Below are 18,835 nucleotides of genomic sequence, written 5' to 3'. Positions count from 1 at the left end.
CAAGGAATTTGTCTTGGTGCATGTGCTCTCAGTGTACATAAAAGAAAGGATTCATTTGTCAAGAATCATAAGGTACAACATTTAATGATAGTCATAAGGTACAAATAAGCAATCGGGAAACAATATCAATATAAATCATAAGGATACAAGCAACAAAATTAGTCATACAGTCATAAGTGGGAGGAGATGGGTGGTGAGAACAATGAGAAGATTAATAGTAGTGCAGACTTAGTAAATAGTTTGACAGTGTTGAGGGAATTATTTGTTTAGCAGAGTGATGGCATTCGGGAAAAAACTGTCCTTGTGTCTAGTTGTTCTGGTGTGCAGTGCTCTATAGCGTCGTTTTGAAAGTAGAAGTTGAAACAGTTTATATCCAGGATGCGAGGGGTCTGTAAATATTTTCCCAGCCCTCTTTTTGCCCTCTTATTCTACTCTATTCTGTTAATTCTAATCTTATTCTATTCTTATTCTATTATATTCTATTAATTTAATCTTATTCTAATTCTAATCTAATTCTATTCTATTTTCTATTCTATATTATTCTATCCTATCCTACTCTATCCTACTCTATTCTATTCTATTAATTCTAATCTTATTCTACTCTATTCTAATTCTATTCTATTCCTATTTCTAATTCCAATTCTAATTCTTTCTATTCCTTCTGCGCCAATGTAGTTTGTTCAATAAAGTTTTATACTCTTGGGGGAAAAAAAAATGTCCCAGGAGTTTTTTTTTTCTGGATTTGCCAACTGGACGGTTGACAATGCAATTCACTGTTGAATTTTGTTGAGTTTACCCCAAACCGAAGAACGACGCCATAAATTTGTAAACACGGCTTCTAGCTCAGCCCTGCCTTTTAAAGACATGCAACCATCTTTACGATGTTGCCTTCTCTCTCCATGTGGCTTGCCCACGTGTGACCCCAAGCCAGATAATCGTGAGGCCTCTCTTGCTGACATAATTAAGCGTCTGTAATCCACTCATAGTATCTTAACACCTCCCTTGCACCTGGGACAGGACAGTGACATTTATTTGTTTGTTTGTTTGTTTGTTTGTTTGTTTGTTTAACAAGTATTTAACAAGTATTTATATGCTGCCCTTCTCCCAAGGGACTCAGGGCAGCGAACACAGATTAAAAAACATGCCATAATAAAATCCCGCTAAAACCTGATTAAAAACAATAATAATAAATAATAAAACCCAAGAATCAGAATCAGCCCATTCGTTGGAATAACCAGGTCTTCAGGCCTCGATGGAAAGAACGGAGATCCAGGGCCATCCGGAGCTCGGTGGGTAGTTCGTTCCAGAGGGTAGGGGCACCCATGGAGAACGCCCTATCCCTGGGCGTCGCCAGACGGCATTGCCTGGTCGATGGCACCCTGAGGAGAGCAGCCTTATGGGAGCGGACAGGACGGTGGGAAGCAGGCAGGAGATGGTCCTGCAAGTACCCTGGACCTAAGCCATGAAGGGCTTTATAGGTCAATAGCGTCCTCCTGAGCGTCCAAACCATGAAATAAGACTTGGAAGATCTCCGACAAAAAGGTCAGTTGAGGCTTCCTGGGTTTGCACTAGATGGATTAGTCTCCTCTAAGCAGCTCTCTCTGGGTTTTGGGTAGCTTTGCCTTCTATATTAATTCACGAAATGTCAGCTTTCAAAATTCATCTTGCTCAGCACAAAAAAAATTTAAAACAAATGGAGAGACGGCTGTGCACAAGTGGCTGTGTTAAATCTGGCACAGAAAGCAAAACCCACATCTTTCCTTAATAAGACCACCCCTTCCTTCCTTCCTTCCTTCCTTCCTTCCTTCCTTCCTTCCTTCCTTCCTTCCTTCCTTCCTTCCTTCCTTCCTTCTTTCCTTCCTTCCTTCCTTCCCTTCCTTCCCTCCATCCTTCCTTCCTTCCTTACGCGGTGGCTCAGTGGCTAAAATGCTGACCCAGATTGTTGGGGGCAAGAGGCTGACTTTGTAAATCGCTTAGAGTGGGCTGCAAAGCACTGTGAAGCGGTATATAAGTCTAAGCGCTATTGCTATTCACCTACCTACCTTCCTTCCTTTGTGCCTCAGTGGCTAAGACGCTGAGCTTGTCGATCGAAAGGTCGGCAGCTCAGCGGTTCAAATCCCTAGTGCTGCAGCATAACGGGGTGAACTCCCGTGACTTATCCCATCTTCTGCCAACCTAGGAGTTCGAAAGCACGGAAAAAAATGCAAGTAGAAAAATAGAGACCACCTTTGGTGGGAAGGGAACAGCGTTCCATGCGCCTTTGGCGTTGAGTCATGCCGGCCACATGACCACCGAGACGTCTTCTGACAGTGCTGGCTCTTCGGCTTTGAAACGGAGATGAGCACCGCCCCCTAGAGTCAGGAACGACTAGCACATATGTGCGAGGGGACCCTTTACCTTAACCTATTCTTGTATGCAATGAACATACAGGCAGTCCGGTTCCATACCTTCAATCGTGGCCAAAATTCATAGCTCCTGGGTGCACGAGGACCCTTTCTGAACCGTAAAGTCAGGGATGAGTATTGCACAAGCAACTTTGGACTTCACGCCATCCCTGCAGTGGGCCATCAACAAATGTTCTCAAGACTCTCCTAGGGGCTAGCCGAGAGAAATTGCTAGAGGCTGTTTTGCATAGCTGATGCTTTTCATTTGCTCCCTGCTCACATCCAGCAAGATGTTGATTAGCTCCTGACTGGAATTTAAACAAGGTCTCCGAGCCCCCGAACTATGCAAAAATCAGTGCACTCTCCAAATCTCAACGGCTGCCATGTTGTTCTCAACCATGTCTTCGGTGCAGGGGGGAAAAAGGGATGAATCTGTATTTCTATAAGCGTGGTAATTGCTCATTTACAGCCAACCCTGCTGAGAAAGGAGAGAGAGAGGCAATGTTGTGCTTGCCACTGTTTGCCCTTGTTCTGTTTGAAGAAAGAAAGAAAGAAAGAAAGAAAGAAGGAAGGAAGGAAGGAAGGAAGGAAGGAAGGAAGGAAGGAAGGAAAGAAAGAAAGAAAGAAAGAAAGAAAGAAAGAAAGAAAGAAAGAAAGAAAGAAAGAAAGAAAGAAAGAAAGAAGGCAGGCAGAAAGAGGGAGGGAGAGGAGGAGGAGGAAGAGGAAGAGGAGAAGGAGGGGAAGGGAGAACAGAGAGAGAGAAAGAGAGGAGAGAGAAAGAGAGAGAATTTTGATCATGTAATTATGGGGATGCTGCAACGGTCGTTAAGTGTGAGAAACGGTCATAAGTCACTTTTTTCAGTGCCATTGTAACTTCAGTCACTAAATAAACTATTGTACTTCAAAGACTTCCTATAAAAATCTACAATGCCACTAAATCCAAAGTGTTCATAAAAATATACAGACAAATACCCTGTTTCCCCGAAACTAAGAGCTCCCCAGATAATAAGCCCAATCGGGCTTTTGAGCGCATGCACTAAAATAAGCCCCCTCCGAAAATAAGCGCATGTGCAGCGGCTCCCTGCCATTTCCTCTGGTTAGGACAGGGGCCTGCAACCTCCAAAGAGCCATTTGGACCCGTTTCCCACAGAAAAGAAAACACCGGGAGCCACAAAACCCTTCCGGTGCCTATTTCCTGAGCGGCCACAAAACTAGCATATGTAGTTGAATTAAACATTCTGTTTTCTTCTGAAACTTTTCTTTTCTTGGATTTATCCATGGTTGGCCTACCGGGGGTTGAAAAGCTCAATAAATTGCGTGCTGGTGGGTGTCGCACATTGGCTGTTGTGACGCATATTTTGAGTGACAGGGAGCTGCAGCAGAGGGGTGAAAGAGCCACATCCGGCTCCAGAGCCGCAGGTTGCTGACTCCTGGGTTAGGTTTAGGGAGACAGAGCTAGAACTCAGGTAAAACAGCAAGAGGAGCCCCGTCTTGCTCCATACGCCCCAAAATAATAAGACCTCCTCAAAAATAAGGCCAAGCGCTTATTTCGGGGTTCAAAAAAATATAAGACAGGGTCTTCATTTTCGGGGAAATACAGTAAGTTCCCTGCCTAAGTTTTTTGTACAGTTTCTCACCAACCAATCACCTATTAATCTGAGGCATATTTCGATAGAGATTCTATAATCTTGGACTGCATGCAGAGTTCAGGTACAAAAGCAAAAACCAAAAACAGGTGAGAATTTAGTGTTTTATTCAGTTTCAATCCAGTAAAACATTAGACAGCATCCTCAATATCTTGATTTTTTTTTCCTTAAAAAAAAAAAAGGAAAAACTCCAGAAAGAAAATTTACCCGCCATTCATTCAATTTCCTCCTTCCTCCCCCATTTTTTCCCCTTTCGTGTTCTTTTTACACTTAGATCTTCCTTTGGAAATGTGTAATTAATTGGCATTTCTCTGTAGGGCTTGTTACCGTTTATTAGGGGAAGAAAACACTTATTGACAAATCAAGACAGCTATAAAGTATCCCGACCTTATTTTTAGTCCTTTTATGCCCTTAAAAAAAATCATTTAAAAATAATAATAATAATAATAATAATAAAGTAAGGAATAAAAAGTTTTATATATATATATATATTAGCCACAAGCCTCACACCACATGAGGCTTCCTATCAGATTCAGGTAAGTCAGAGCTCACCTCATAGAATTTTCCCTCCACCCAATATTTGTGTTTACACCCACATTTAAACAAAGAGCCTTGCACAATTGCTTTCTCACACTCTGACTCCCCCATCCGAGAACTGCTGGACTCCAAACTCCTATCCGCCTGGTGTGGATGATGGATCTGCCATCTCACTACACCATGGATTACAGTCTTTATTCCTGATCTCTCAAAGTGAATTCTTCTAGGTTTTTTTTTTTCCCCAGGCGTTTTAAGTGCAATTGTATGGGTCCATAGGACTTCACAAGCATGCAACGCGTTGCTTTTGTCAGTGCCTTTGGAACTCCTGGCCACTTGGTGATAACTGTTTAAAAGGATTCTTGGCTGATGAAGTCTCCTCAATTAGAATCAAAGCTTCTGGGCTCAAAATTCCTGCCCGCTGAAAATATGTGACTTTAAAAACGAGGTACTGATCACAGCCGTGGAAGATCTACAACTGGCCTGTAAATATCTAAGCCCGTGATGGTGAACCTATGGCAAGCGTGCCAGAGGTGGCATGCAGAGCCCTCTCTGCTGGCATGCCCACCGTTGCCCCAGGTCAGATCTCCATGACGTTACTTTTGTTTCCCTGCAAACGTCAAAACAGAAGCTCACGAAAGAAAAAGAACTTCCCTCTTGCCGCTGGCCAGCTGGTCTTTGGATCTTTGCTGCACATGCGTGCATGTCTGGGCATGGGCACGTCTGGGCATATCCGGGCATGCGCACGTCAGTGCATGTCTAGGCATGCGCACATCCGCACCTTCCAGTTTGGGCATGCATGCGCGCAGTTTGGGCACTCAGTGTCTAAAAGGTTCGCCATCCCTGATCTAATCCTTTGTGTCTCTCAACCTTTGCAACTTTAAGGTGCTTCAGTTCCCAGAATTCCCCAGCCAGCAGGGTTGCCTGGGGAATTCTGGGAACTGGAATCCAGACACCTTAATTTCGCCACAAATTTTGCTTCCAATTTTAAAAAGTTTTGCTTTTAATTCTAGAGTTGGCGGGGGGGGGGGGGAACAACTGGGGTTTTTTTTTTCTCTCCTCTGACCCTTCACCGAAACCTGCACCAAAAGTGCCACTGGATCCGATTTCTTTTTTTAAAAAAAAAAAACACCATCCCACGGGCCCACAGTCCCGTGGAACTGTGACGACCATTGACTTGATGGTCCCATGGAAAGGAACATCAGCCCAGGATCCCAAAAAATCCCCCCCAAATAAAAATCTTCCTGCAAAAATCTAGTCCTTTTTAACAACGGTGACCTGAAAATGCTGCTGATTCCCGTAAGGGTTTTTGTTTCTTTAAAAAGTTAAATAAAAAGTGCATCTCTCTTTCTTTCTCTCTCTCCCTTTCTTTTAAAGAACAAAAAAATTTTTAAAACAAATGTTCCGTTGCACTAGCAAACTTTTCTCAAGTGGAAAAGTTGGTCGCGCAGGGTTAAGGATTCGAGGGGGACATTATTTAAAAATAATGTCTTCTTTATCCAAGATGGCGGCTAATGTTTTCTTTAACCAAGATGGCGGCCAACTCCGTTATCTTCCTACCAACGTTCTACCTCAACCGAGAAGATACCCTTCCAAGTTCCTGCAACCACCCACAGCGAGACAAAGCCACGTGTGGCTCTTCCAGAGGTTCCTTCTCACCTACCCACCGAAAAACATCTGCTGAAAATATTCAGCCCGCCGTTTTCAAGCTCCCTTTTTCCCTGCCAGCTTGGATCCATCCTGGCATCGCCCAGCTCCTAAAACTCATCCTTGCTTTTCAAATGAGAAGATATTTAAACCATTGTTTAGCACCTAGTTTGGAGAAAAGGTTCTGCCCAAAGAGTTCAGATTCCCTTTTTCTTTTCTGAGCCGGAAGCAAAGCAAGACCCATATCCCCAAATCCATAGAGATTAAATTTTTGTAGCCCTTCTTCTTATTTCCCGAAGCGCTCAGATAAATCAGATTTCTTTTGTTTTGTTTTGTTTTCTCCTGTCCCCGTCTGGAAAGAAGGTCGTTCGAGTTCGATTTCTTTTATGGAGATCATCCATAGACATATTATATACACCGGATATAATCTGACACGCATGCACGCACGCATACACACACACAGGCACACAAACGCACGTAGTAGAGAGAGAGACACACACACACTCACACCAAGAGACGGGAAGAGACGAGGTTCCTTCAAAAATCCTGCAGCTCAGGAATATTACGGTAGAGATCGAGGGTCTCTGGGTTAGAAAAGATATCCCGCTTGGCCACTTCCTTGCCAGCTATGACCTGCTTGACGGCCACTTCCACCTTCTTCCCGTTGATGGTGTACTGAGGGGAGGAGGAAGACGTTGGGAGAAAAGCAGAAGGAAGAAGATAAAATGAAAGGATGGCACACTGGGTTTCCAGGCTGGTCTGGAAAAAGCGCCCTGTAGCTCGATCAAAGTTAATGATTGAAACCGGCGTTTTTCCAAACTTGGTCAATTTTAAGAGGTTTGGACTTCAAGTCCCAGAGTTCTGCAGCCTTCATCATCCCTGCTGGCAAACTCTTGAGAGTTGATGTCCACACAAAGCAGCTGAGGTTTAAGAATTTAAAAGCCATGGGTTATTTCCCTCTCTCCCTTCCTTCTTCTCTCTTTCTATATCTCCCCTTTCCTTTTCTCTTTCTCTTCTCTTGCCCTCCCTCCCTCCTTCCTTTTCTATCTCTTATTTTTTTCCTTCTCTCCTCCCTCCCTTTCTGTCCGTCTCCCTCCCTCCCTTCCTTTGTCTCTCATGGTTCCTGCCTTCCTTCCTCTTTATCCCCCTTCCTATTTTTCTTTCCTTTCCTCTTTTCCTTCCTTCTCTCATTCACCTTCTCTCCTCCTTTCCTTCCTTTTCTCACTTATTTCTCCTTCTTCCTTCCTTTCTCTCACTCTCCCCTCCCTTCTTCCTTTCCTTCCTTTTGCCTCTCTCCTCCCTTATTTCTCTCCTTCTTTCCTCGCTGAAGGTTCCTTCCTTCATCTCTATCCCCGTTTCTTTTCTTTCCTCTTTTCCTTCCTTCTCTCATTCACCTTCCCTTCTCTCCTTTCCTTCCTTTTCTCTCTCATTTATTTCTCCTTCTATCTTCCTTCCCTTCTCTCACCTCCCTCCTTCCTTCCTTTTCTGTCTCTTATTTCTCTCCTCTCACCCTGTCCCTTCTTCCCTTCCTTCCTTTCTCTCTTCCCTTATTTCTCTCCTTTCTTCCTTCCTCTCTCACAGTTCTCCCTTCATCTCTATCCCCCTTCCTATTTTTTTCCTTCTTTCATCTTTTCCTTCCTTCCCTCATTCACCTTCTCCTCTCCTTTTCTCTTATTTTTCCTTCTTCCTTCCTTCCTCTCTCCCTCCCTCCCTCCCTTTTGTCTATCTCCTCCCTTCCACTCTCATGGTTCCCCCTTCATCTCTATCCCCCTTCCTATTTCTTTTCTTTCCTTCTTTCCTCTTTTCCTTCCTTCTCTCATTCACCTTCTCTTCTCTCCTTTCCTTCCTTCCCTCTTATTTCTCCTTCTTCCTTCCTTTCTCTCACTCTCCCTCCCTCCCTCCCTTTCTTTTGTCTCCCTCCTCCCTTATTTTTCTCCTCCCTTCCTCTCTCACGGTTCTCCCTTCATCTCTATCCCTCTTCCTATTTTTTTTCTTTCCTCTTTTCCTTCTTTCTCTCATTCATCTTCTCCTTCTTTCCTTTCTTTTCTCTTATTTTTCCTTCTCTCTTCCTTCCTTCCTTCCTATCACCTCCCTCCTTTCTTCCTTCAACATATTTTTCCTGCAGCTTATGATGGCGTTTCATGAGTGATCCACTTAAGCTTGAAAAAAAAATAATAACGAACACCCAGGAGAAATGGGGAGAAAAAATGTCTCCAACTGTACACAGTGTCAAGTTACAAAAAACTAGCCTTTTTGTTGTGGTGCTCAAGGCTATTTTGTGCATTTTTTTCCACGTTCGATTCGGCAAACAGAGCCCACATGAAAAGGCAGCTGCATTCGGCTGTATCCAAAGGCTAATCACCCTGAAGTCCCTTTATTTGCCAAGGCTAAGAACTATTCAAGAGTTTCCCTAACAAAGGTTTATAAAACTGCAACTGTTGTTTTTATCAGGGATTTGCTATTCTTTCCTTACAGGAGGAACAAGTGAGTCTTATTGAACATGAAAGGCTCATATGTATGTTGCTAAGCGACGGGGATAAACTATTTATAGCTTTCCAATCCGAATTTACAAAAAATGAAAAGATGTCTAAGCATGTGTGGGCACCGGAAAATAATAATTGCTTCTTAGTTGATTGTCATTCCAAAGTGGTGTCTTTCTCTTCCTTCCTTCCTTCCTTTCTCTTCTTTCTTTCCCTTTCTTTCTTTTTTTCTTTCTCTTCCTTCCTATTTTTGCTTCCATCCTTCCTCTCTTCCTTCCTTCCTTTCTTCCTCCCTTCTATCCATCCTTTTTTCCCCTATTCCTTTCTCTCTTCCTTCTTCCCTTCCATCCATTTTTTCCTACTCCTTCCTTCCTTTCTCTCTTCCTTCCTTCCTCCCTCCCTCCCATCCATTTTTTTCCTATTCCCTTCCATCCATCTTTTTTCCTATCCCTTCCTTTTCTCTCTTCCTTCCTTTCTCCCTCCCTTCCTCCCTTCCATCCATCCATTTTTTCCTATTCCTTCCTTTCTCCCTCGCTCCCTCCCTTCCATCCTTTTTTCCTGTTCCTTCCTTCCTTCCTTTTTTCTATTCCTTCCTTCCTTCCGAGGGGAGGACAGAAAAAACTAAGAACATACCGGAATCCCTCCTGTTTCCAGAATGAGACTGGGCACGTGACGAGCCGAAAGGGCCACCCGAATCGCTTCCCTGATTCGCTTCACCAAATTGGGTCTGAACTCGTGGTTGGTGCCCATCTTCAAGAAAAGGACCACCCTTTCCTCGCCATGTTTGTTGTACTGTGGGACGCAGAGGCTGTCGGAGACCTCCTCAAACGCTTCCACTGAAGAAGAAACAAAGTGGTGGGTGAAGCATATGAATCCCAGGAACCCCGGCAGATAATTCTGAAAACCTTTGAGCCCAAGTGTTCTGATCCAGCTCCCCAAACATGACAAATCTTCGGTAATCAATCAACGCTTCCTTTATTAGGAGCGCAGCAGCCATCGCAAAAAGTTTATCTCTCACCGCAGGCTAACAAGTCTGTCCAGCAAGGAGATGAATAGTCGTCTGTCACTCCTATTCATCTCCACCCCCTGCTTTTTAACCCCCGAGCTAAGGGTGGGGCTTCGTGAGCAGCGGTGGCTCTTCCGTCCCAAGGACCGGCCCATAGATTTCCACTGCTCTCCTCTCCTCTGCATTCTGCCATCCGCACGTCAGGCACTGGACCCAGCTGTTCCTCCTCTTCCTCATCAGCCACCTCCAGGCCTGGGGGCTGTTGACTCTCTATCTGAGGGATGATGGATGCCCCAGGCTCCGCCTCGGTCTCTCTCTCTCTCTGACAGCTCCATTCCCTCTTCCCCCTCGGAGCTCTTGATGTCTTGATGCCGACACTGACTCCCATGCCTCCTTCTCCTCAACTGATTCGGCTGCTGGAGGGGCCGGCAGCTGACAGGCCACAACACTAAGAATCGGTGGTCTATCCTGGTGTTCCTCAACTTGGTGTTCTGAAGCCCTCGTCACATTGGAGAAGCTCATCTGTTTTGTGCACTGAGGTTGAGAAAGTCCGCCTCGTGGTGTATCACAAACGGCCTTCTCCAACGTGATGTTCTCCAGGGCTTAAGGAACTGCATGCCAACCGAACACTGAAGTTGAGGAAATCCATCCATCTTGGAGTGTCCAATGGATTATCTTTTCCGATCTGCTGTTCTCCAAAATCTTAGGGATTGGACACTCTCAGCAACCCAACCTTTGGCCATAATAGGGCGAGAATCTTAAAACGACGATTGGAAAGATATCTTAATGCTAAACCAAATCTCCACTCTGCCACAAAGCTATATAAAATACCTGACAGGATTCTTAAGAGGATTTTCACAGGCAATCCTTGAATTAACAGCAGCCTCTGAAAAAGTCAGTCAGGACCTAAATTCTAATTTACAACTGTCATGTGTTCGCAATTCGGCTTTTATGGCCGGTTGCAACATCCTACTCTCAACATAATCAGGATTTGCAATGTTTTTTGCCAATTTCCGGCAAAAAAAGCCCACCATTGGTTAGGCCAGGGGTGGGCAAATGTGGCCCTTTTACAACCTGTGGACCTACTCCCAGAATTCCTGAGCCAAGCTGTGTCAGGAATTCTGGGAGTTGAAGTCCACAGGTTGTAAAAGGGCCACATTTGCCCACCCCTGGGTTAGGTAGAATTCACATCTATGATCACATGACTTGATTTAGGACAGCAGTAAAATGGTTGTGAAATCAGATCTGGTCATATGCCGACTCAATTTATGACTGCAATGACTTAGAAGCAGAAATTTCACTCACAATTGTGGACGTAAGTCTAGGGCTTCTTGTAAAAAGCAGAGTGGATAGGACAAAAGGAGGATTATTTTTCTTGGAAAAATGCTGGAATATTTGGAGAAGGTTCACAGGACTGAGCCAATATATAAACCAATATATAAGAGGGCTGGAAGAGAGGAGGAAGTTAAGCTATACAAAATTGGTTCTGATTTCCTTGAAAACACAGTTTCCATGAATATCTTCATTTGGATGGATGGATGGATATGAACATACAAGACTACATCAAAAGTAGATAGATACTGTGTTTCCCAGAAAATAAGACCCTGTCTTATATTTTTTTTTGAACCATGAAATAAGCGCTTGGCCTTATTTTCGGGGAGGTCTTATTATTTTGGGGCGCATGGAGGAAGATGGGGCTCCTCTTGTCATCTTACAGCTCTACGTTTTAAATATTTTTGGAGAGGGCTTATTTTTGGGGGGAGGCTTATTTTAGAACATGTGCTCAAAAGCCTGATTGGGCTTATTATCAGGGGATGTCTTATTTTCGGGGAAACAGGGTAGATAGGTAGGTAGGTAGGTAGGCAGGCAGGCAGGCAGACAGACAGACAGACAGACAGACAGATATAGTAGATAGATACAGTAGATAGATAGATAGATAGATAGATAGATAGATAGATAGATAGATAGATAGATAGATAGATAGATGATAAATGGATAGATAGATCTGCCACCAGTAGCCTCTCACCGACCAGTTCGCTCCCATAGAGAGGGGCTCCTCCGGGTGCCGTCGGCCAAACAATGTCAACTGGCGGCCCCCAGGGGGACAGCCTTCTCTGTGGGGGCACCTGCCATCTGGAACGAGCTCCCCCCGGAGATACGGAGGATCCAAGACTTACACATCTTCCGCCGCGCCCTAAAAACATTTTATTCCAACAGGCTGGTCTGGCCTAACTCCCCCTTTTAAATTGGGTTTTAAATGTTTTACATAAATTGGATGTCTTAAATTTGTTTTTTGAGCCCAAATTATTTAATCTATTTTTAATAGCTTTTAACTTTTGTATGTTATTTGTATTTTTATCTTGGCTGTTCACCGCCCTGAGTCCTCCGGGAGTAGGGCGGTATACAAATATGATAAAATAAATAAATAAATAAATGATAGTGATAAAAGATTAGATAGGTAGTTAGATTAGATAGGTAAACTATCATTTAGATAGATAGCTATAGGATATAAATATACGACTATATCAAAAAGACTAGATACTAGATAAATAGACAGACAGACAGACCAACCCAGTTTCGATGAATATCTTCATTTGGATCACCGGGTTTTCAAGGAAATCAAAACAATATGGTACAGCTTAACCTCCTCCCCTCTTCCAGTCCTCTTGTAGGAGGGTTTTTGCGGAGGGGAAAGGAAAACAAAAGACTGCTTGAGGAAAATAAAAAGAGGAGAAAATAATCCAGAAGAGTGGAGTTGGGGGTTGGGGGTGGGTGGGAGAAAGGCCTTTGAAATTGCTCCCACAGAGGGGGGAATTCAAGCCAAACAGTGCTTTGATTCACTTGCCCGCGATCCATCCCAGCGTGCTGACAACCTCTTTGTGCCCACCCAAGAGTTATGGCTGCCATGCGCAGCGAAAGGACGATGCCCAGAGGACAGTGGTCCTGTGTGGCTCCCTCTTCCCTGGGGGCAGCTCAGCACCGCTGGGGGAGGGGGGGGAAGATCACACCAGATGTTCAGAGGGCTTTGAAAATGGAGGATGCAGGAGCCGTTGCAATGGCGCCATTCGGAAAAGGAGAGACACAGATCTCTCTGACACGGTTAAAAGCCGTGGCGGGGTCCATAAGGGGTTGTAAGAGCCGCGGTGGCGCAGTGGTTAAAGTGCAGTACTGCAGGCTACTTTCTACTGACTGCCTGCAATTTGGCAGCTCGAATCTCACCAGGCTCAAGGTTGACTCTTTAGTGTCTTTACTTGACGTCCTTCCTAGATCGGTAAAATGAGGACCCAAATTGTTGGGGGCAAGATGCTTAGACAGGGCTGTAAAGCATTATGAAGCGGTATATAAGTGTAAGTGCTATTGCTATTATCCTTCCTTCCTTCCTTCCTTCCCTTCCCTCCCTCCCACCTGTGCAGTGGTTAGAATGCATTATTGCAGGCTAATTCTGCCCACTGCCAGCAGTTCAATCCTGACTGGCTCAAGGTTGACTCAGCCTCCCATCCTTCTGAGGTTGGTAAAATGAGGACCCAGATTGTTGGGGGCAATATGTTGACATTTGTAAACGGCTTACAGATGGCTGTAAAGCACTGTGAAGCAGTATATAAGTCCATCCGTCCGTCCTTCCTTCCTTCCTTCCTTCCTTCCTTCCTTCCTTCCTTCCTTCCATATTGGGGGCAATAGGCTATTTATATTTCTTCTATTTCTGTTTCTATTATTTCCATTTCTATTCTGCCATGGTGGCGCAATGGTTAGAATGCAGTGTTGCACGGAAACTCTGCCCACAGCCAGCAGTTCAATCGTGACTGGCTCAAGGTTGACTCAGCCTTCCACCTTTCCGAGGTGGGTAAAATGAGGACCCAAATTGTTGAGGGCAAGAAGCTGACTCTGTAAATCGCTTAGGGCTGGAAAGCACTGTGAAGCGCTATATAAGTCTAAGGGCTATTGTTATCGCTATTTTAAATCCATGCCCACAGCACCCTCAGCCAAGAGCTTCATCCCAGCCCAAACCTTAAATACAGGCAGTCCTCAACCTACGACCACAGCTGAGCCCAAAATTTTCCATCGCTAAACCAGACAGATGAGTTTTGCCTTGTTTTACGACCTTTCTTGCCACAGCTGCTAACTGAATCACTGCGGTTGCTAAGTTAGCAACATGCTTGTTAAGTGAATCTGGCTTCCCCCGTTGACTTTGCTTGTCAGAAGGTCGCGAAAGCGGATCACGTGACCCCGGGACACGGCAACCGTCATAAATAGGAGTCAGTTGCCAAGCATCTGAATTTTGATCCCGTGACCATGGTGTGTGTGTGTGTGTGTGTGTGTGTGTGTGTGTGTGTGTGTGTGCTGCAACGGTCGTTAAGTGTGAAAACAGGTCATAAGCTCCTTTTTTTCAGTGCCGTTGTAACTTGAAACGGCCATTAAATAAACTGTTGCAAGTCGAGAACTACCTGTAATCCTGTCTTGGTTCTGTGTGATGTAAACCAGGGACCGATAGAAAACGGTGACTGGTGATTAGTTTCTATGAAGTAACATTCCTGTATTCACGGAGAGTCTTTGAAGAGGGAATTGGGCGGTCCGATAAATCTTCTTAAATCAATCGATCAGAATAGAGCTGGAAGGGACCTTGGAGGTCTTCTAGTCCAGCCCGCTGCTCAAGCAGGAAACCCTATACCAGTGATGGCGAACCTTTTGGCCATTGCGTGCCAGGAGCAGGGGGGGAAGCGGGGGGGCATCATGTGTGCGCATGCCAAGAGCCATAATTCTATGTGCCCCGCCCCACAACCTCCCTTCCCCTGCTCCTGGCACGCGATGACCCGGTGGGCCCATTTTTCTCTCTCCCTCGGTTCCAGAGCCTTTCTAGGAGTCTGGGGAGGGTGAAAACAGCCTTCCCCACCCCCTGGAAGGCCCTCTGGAGGCTGAAAATGGCCCGTTTGCCAACTTCCGGTCCCAGCTTCCCAACTGGAAGTTGGTAAATGGGCCGTTTTCAGCTCTGGAGGGCCTTCGGGGGGAGGGGGGGAAGGCCGTTTTTGCCCTCCCCAGATTCCTAGAAAGGCTCTGGAGGCTGGGGAGAGAGAAAAACGGGCCTTCCCCATCACCCCCTGAGGCCCTCTTGGAGGCAGAATACAGCCTAGTGTTGTGGCCCCGCCCTCTGAGCCTGTCCCATCGGAGGAAGAAAGCTCCGAGCATGAGGAAGAGGAGTCAGCCAGGCCTCCCTCTCCAGGCCCCTCCCCTCTGGCATTGTCTCAAGTGCCGGTCGAGGGAGAGGAGATAGCTGATTCCAATCAAAGTGATAATGAAACATCATTCCTGGACGCACGCCTCCGAAGGCGTGATAAACGTTTGCAGCAGCTGGGGAGGCGTGCTAGGGATTAGAACTGAGTCACTGGACCACACCCCAGAAACCACACCCCAGAGACTATATAATAGAGGGTGGTGGTCAAGGATCTTTTGTGACGAACAAAGCAAAACCTTGGACAGTCACTAAAGCCTCGTCCGGAACTGCTGGGAGGAATATTATTTCTGTTTGGACTTTCTTGAACATTCGTATCTTATCTGTCTGTTTGTGAAAATAAAGACCCTTGGCAGACGGTGTGTCTATCGCTGCCAAGTCGGAGATAAGACCTGGGTGCGTTCCAAAGTGTTTCCTTAACCCTCGACTGGCTGTGTGGGTGTGTGTGTGGGTACGGGGACAGATCACCTGTTTCCCTACTTCTTGTGGGCCCAGAAGGCCGAAGCTGAGTTCATGTGCCCACTGATATGGCTATGTGTGCTACCTGTGGCACGCGTGCCATAGGTTCGCCATCACGGCCCTATACAATTTGAGACTGGTTGTGTCCAGTCTGGAACATAGAATACAGGTAAGTCTTCAATTTACGACCACAACTGAGCCCAAAATTTAGGTTGCCAGGTGAAAAATTTGCTAAGTGTGAGTTTTGCCCCGTTTTACGACTTTTGCTGGCCACATTCGTTAAGCAGATCGCTGCGGCTGTTTGATTAGTCACACGGTTGTTAAGTGAATCTGGCTCCCCCATGGACTTTTGTCGGAAGGTCGCAAAAGGGGATCACGTGACCCTGGGATACTGCGACCGTCATAAATGTGAGTCCGTTGTCAAAGCATCCGAATGTAAGTCAGGTGAGCCAAAGGGATGCTGTGACGATCGTTAAGTATGAAAAACGGTCGTAAATCACTTGTTTCAGTGCCGTTGTAACTTCGAACGGTCACTAAATGAATTGCCGTAAGTAGAGGACTACCTGGAATAGGGTTGGAAAGGACCTTGGAGGTCTTCTACTCCAACCCCCTGCTCAAGGAAGGAGACCTTATATCATCTCGGACAAATGGCTGTCTAGTCTCTTCTTAAAAACCTCCAGTGATGGAGCTTCAACTTCAACTACAACTTCTAGTGGCAAGTTGTTCCACTGGTTCATTGTCCTCATTGTTAGGAAGTTTCTCCTTAATTCCAAGTTGCTTCTCTCTTTGATTAATTTCCATCCATCGTTTCTTGTCCTGCCCTCTGGTGCTTTGGAGAATAATTTGACCCCCCTCTTCTTTGGGGCAGCCCCTCAAATATTGGAATACAGCTGTCATGTCACCCTTAGTCCTTCTATATAAATAAATAACCCTGTTTCCCAACCTGGAAGGGCTGACAGAAATCAAACCCCACTTACCAATGTTATAGATCTCCGAACTGCCAAACCTCACTCCGCTCGGATTCAGCGTGCCATCGCTGGAAAAAGAGATCAGCAGAAAAGAATCGTTAAGGTATCTCAAAGCGGCAACATGGGATGCCATCCCTCTTGCTTTGCCAAGATGCCCATCAGGTTAAATTATATGAATATTCAAGATTATATCAAAAAGACAATAGATCGATTAGATAGATATAGATAGCTACAGGATATGAATATACGACTATAACAGAAAGACTAGATACATGATAGAGATAGATAGAGATAGATGATAGATGATTGATATAGATGATATACAGTAGATGATTGATATAGATGATATAGATAGATAGATAGATAGATAGATAGATAGATAGATAGATGATAGATAGACAGATGAGATAGATAGACGATGATAATGTTAGATAGACAGATGAGATAGATAGATAGATAGATGATAGATGAGATAGATTTAAATGATAGATGATAGATTGATATAGAAGATAGACAGATGATAGACAATGATAGATAGACGATGTTAGATAGATGAGATAGATTTAGATGATAGATGATAGATTGATATAGATGATAGATAGATAGATGAGGATAGATAGATGATAGACAGATGAGATAGATAGACAATGATAGATGTTGAGATAGACAGATGAGATAGATAGATAGATAGATAGATAGATAGATAGATAGATAGATAGATATAAAAGATTATATAGACAAACAGACATATATAGACATAAGATATGAATATACAAGACTATCAAAAAAACTATCAAGAGCCTTGGTGGCGCAGCAGACTAAACTGCTGTTAAAGTAGCACTTAGCTGCCAGCTGCCTGCAATTACTGCGAGTTTGAATCTCATCAGGCTCAAGGTTGACTCAGCCTTCCATCCTTCCGAGGTAGGTAAAATGAGGACTCGGATTGTGGGGGCAATAAGCTGACTTTGTATATAAAAGAACACCGCTTAGGGGGGCCCCAAAAGCCCTACTAAGCAGGTATATACAAAAGTATGAAGGCTATTGCTTAACGCATTGTAAGCCGCCCTGAGTCTCCGGAGAAGAGCGGCATATAAATCGAACTAATACATAAATAAATAAATAAAACTATGATAGACAGACAGACAGACAGACCCACCCACCCACCCAGTTTCCATGAATATCTTCATTTGGATTACCGGGTTTTCAAGGAAATCAAAACTATGTGCTACAGCTTAACCTCCTCCCCTCTTCCAGCTCATCGGGTTAAATGTGCCCCCACGCCAAGCCCCTAATCCTTACGGAAGGATTTCTTTGAAATGTCTTTGGAATATCAGTAGCTTGGGTTGGTAGTTATGTTGTTGCTCTGAGTTCCGAGCTTTGGCGATTTGGTTGCAAACGTGTCGTCCCCATTCGAGGAGACATCGTCCGTGCGCTCATCTGTCAGAACACAGGTCTTTACATACTTTTGCATGAGATGCAAATTAGTCAGAATGTTGTTTGTTTGGGTTATTTCTGAATCATGGTCTGATTTTGGAAGGGAGGGAGGGAGGGAGGGAGGGAGGGAGGGAGGGAGGGAGGGAGGAAGGAAGGAAGGAAGGAAGGAAGGAAGGAAGGAAGGAAGGAAGGAAGGAAGGAAGGAAGGAAGGGTCAACCTCAAGCCTGGTGAGATTCGAGTACTGCACTCTAACCACTGCACCACAGTGGCACAATGGTTAAGTGTGAAAAAGGGTAATAAGTCACTTTTTCCAGTGCCGTTGTAACTTCGAACGGTCGCTAAACGAACTGTTCTAAGTCAAGGACTACCTTGCACGAGCAAGCTCCTACTTTGGAGAGGGCTTTTAGCAGCTTTCTCTGGTTATTTCAGATATTTAGCAGCCTTCTTCTAGACATTCTCTAGTTATTCCAAGTTTCATTCCAAAAATGGAAAGCAGATCAAAGAAAGAGAAGGATCTATAGATCTCCTCCGGCCACGCTATCCCAACTTGCAATTCAATCTTTTTTTTTTCCCCCAACCCCAAATTGCCAGGAATTAAACCTGGAAATTTCTGTGGGCAGAGAAGGACTCCTGTCTCCACTCTACGATGGATCCCTGGTCCTTTTCATCCTTCCTTCCACCCATCGTCAGCCAATCAGGATCCAAACAGATGTTTTTCCCAATGGGTCACCTCTTAGTGACAAGCTCACCTGCGGCCTAACATGATGATCCCACCCGTCTGGGGGTTAATTTTGCAGTAGTCTCCGTGGGCCCAAACACCTGTCCAGGAAAGAACCCACAAAGTGGTTAATCAAATCCCCACAAAAACATGTTTTTTAAAACTGCTACCACGTCGCCGTCTTGCAGCCTTTTGAAGAGTTGCATATTTGGGTTGTGGATTGTCTAGTTTGATGAAAAGAAGGACTAGGGGAGACAGGATAGCAGTGTTCCCATATCTCAGGGGCTGCCACAAAGAAGAGGGGGTCAAGCTATTCTCCAAAGCACCTGAAGGC

At 44.9% G+C, this 18,835-nt stretch overlaps 1 protein-coding gene across 2 annotated transcripts in view; it reads right to left on the bottom strand.

Annotated features, from left to right (window-relative positions):
• Positions 1-2,800: 2,800 nt before the first annotated feature.
• AACS (acetoacetyl-CoA synthetase) overlaps positions 2,801-18,835 on the bottom strand; it is a 62,446-nt gene continuing 46,411 nt past the window's right edge. The window contains exons 15-19 of one of the 2 annotated variants that reach the window (XM_070951625.1): positions 18,533-18,602; positions 16,358-16,416; positions 9,325-9,527; positions 6,720-6,886; positions 2,801-2,859 (exon numbers count right to left, since the gene is read on the bottom strand). In XM_070951625.1, coding sequence (XP_070807726.1) covers positions 6,749-6,886; positions 9,325-9,527; positions 16,358-16,416; positions 18,533-18,602 — 470 coding nt within the window. In that variant the 3' untranslated portion in view covers positions 2,801-2,859; positions 6,720-6,748. Of the gene's footprint in view, positions 2,860-4,120; positions 6,887-9,324; positions 9,528-16,357; positions 16,417-18,532; positions 18,603-18,835 lie in introns of those variants that run through there. The other variant, XM_070951624.1, reaches the window with a different exon arrangement.

This window comes from Pituophis catenifer, unplaced genomic scaffold (assembly GCF_029215685.1).
Source record: "Pituophis catenifer annectens isolate HBS135680 unplaced genomic scaffold, rPitCat1.0.hap2 SCAF_10, whole genome shotgun sequence".
Lineage (NCBI taxonomy): Eukaryota > Metazoa > Chordata > Lepidosauria > Squamata > Colubridae > Pituophis > Pituophis catenifer.
This window is presented reverse-complemented; position numbering and strand designations above follow the sequence as displayed.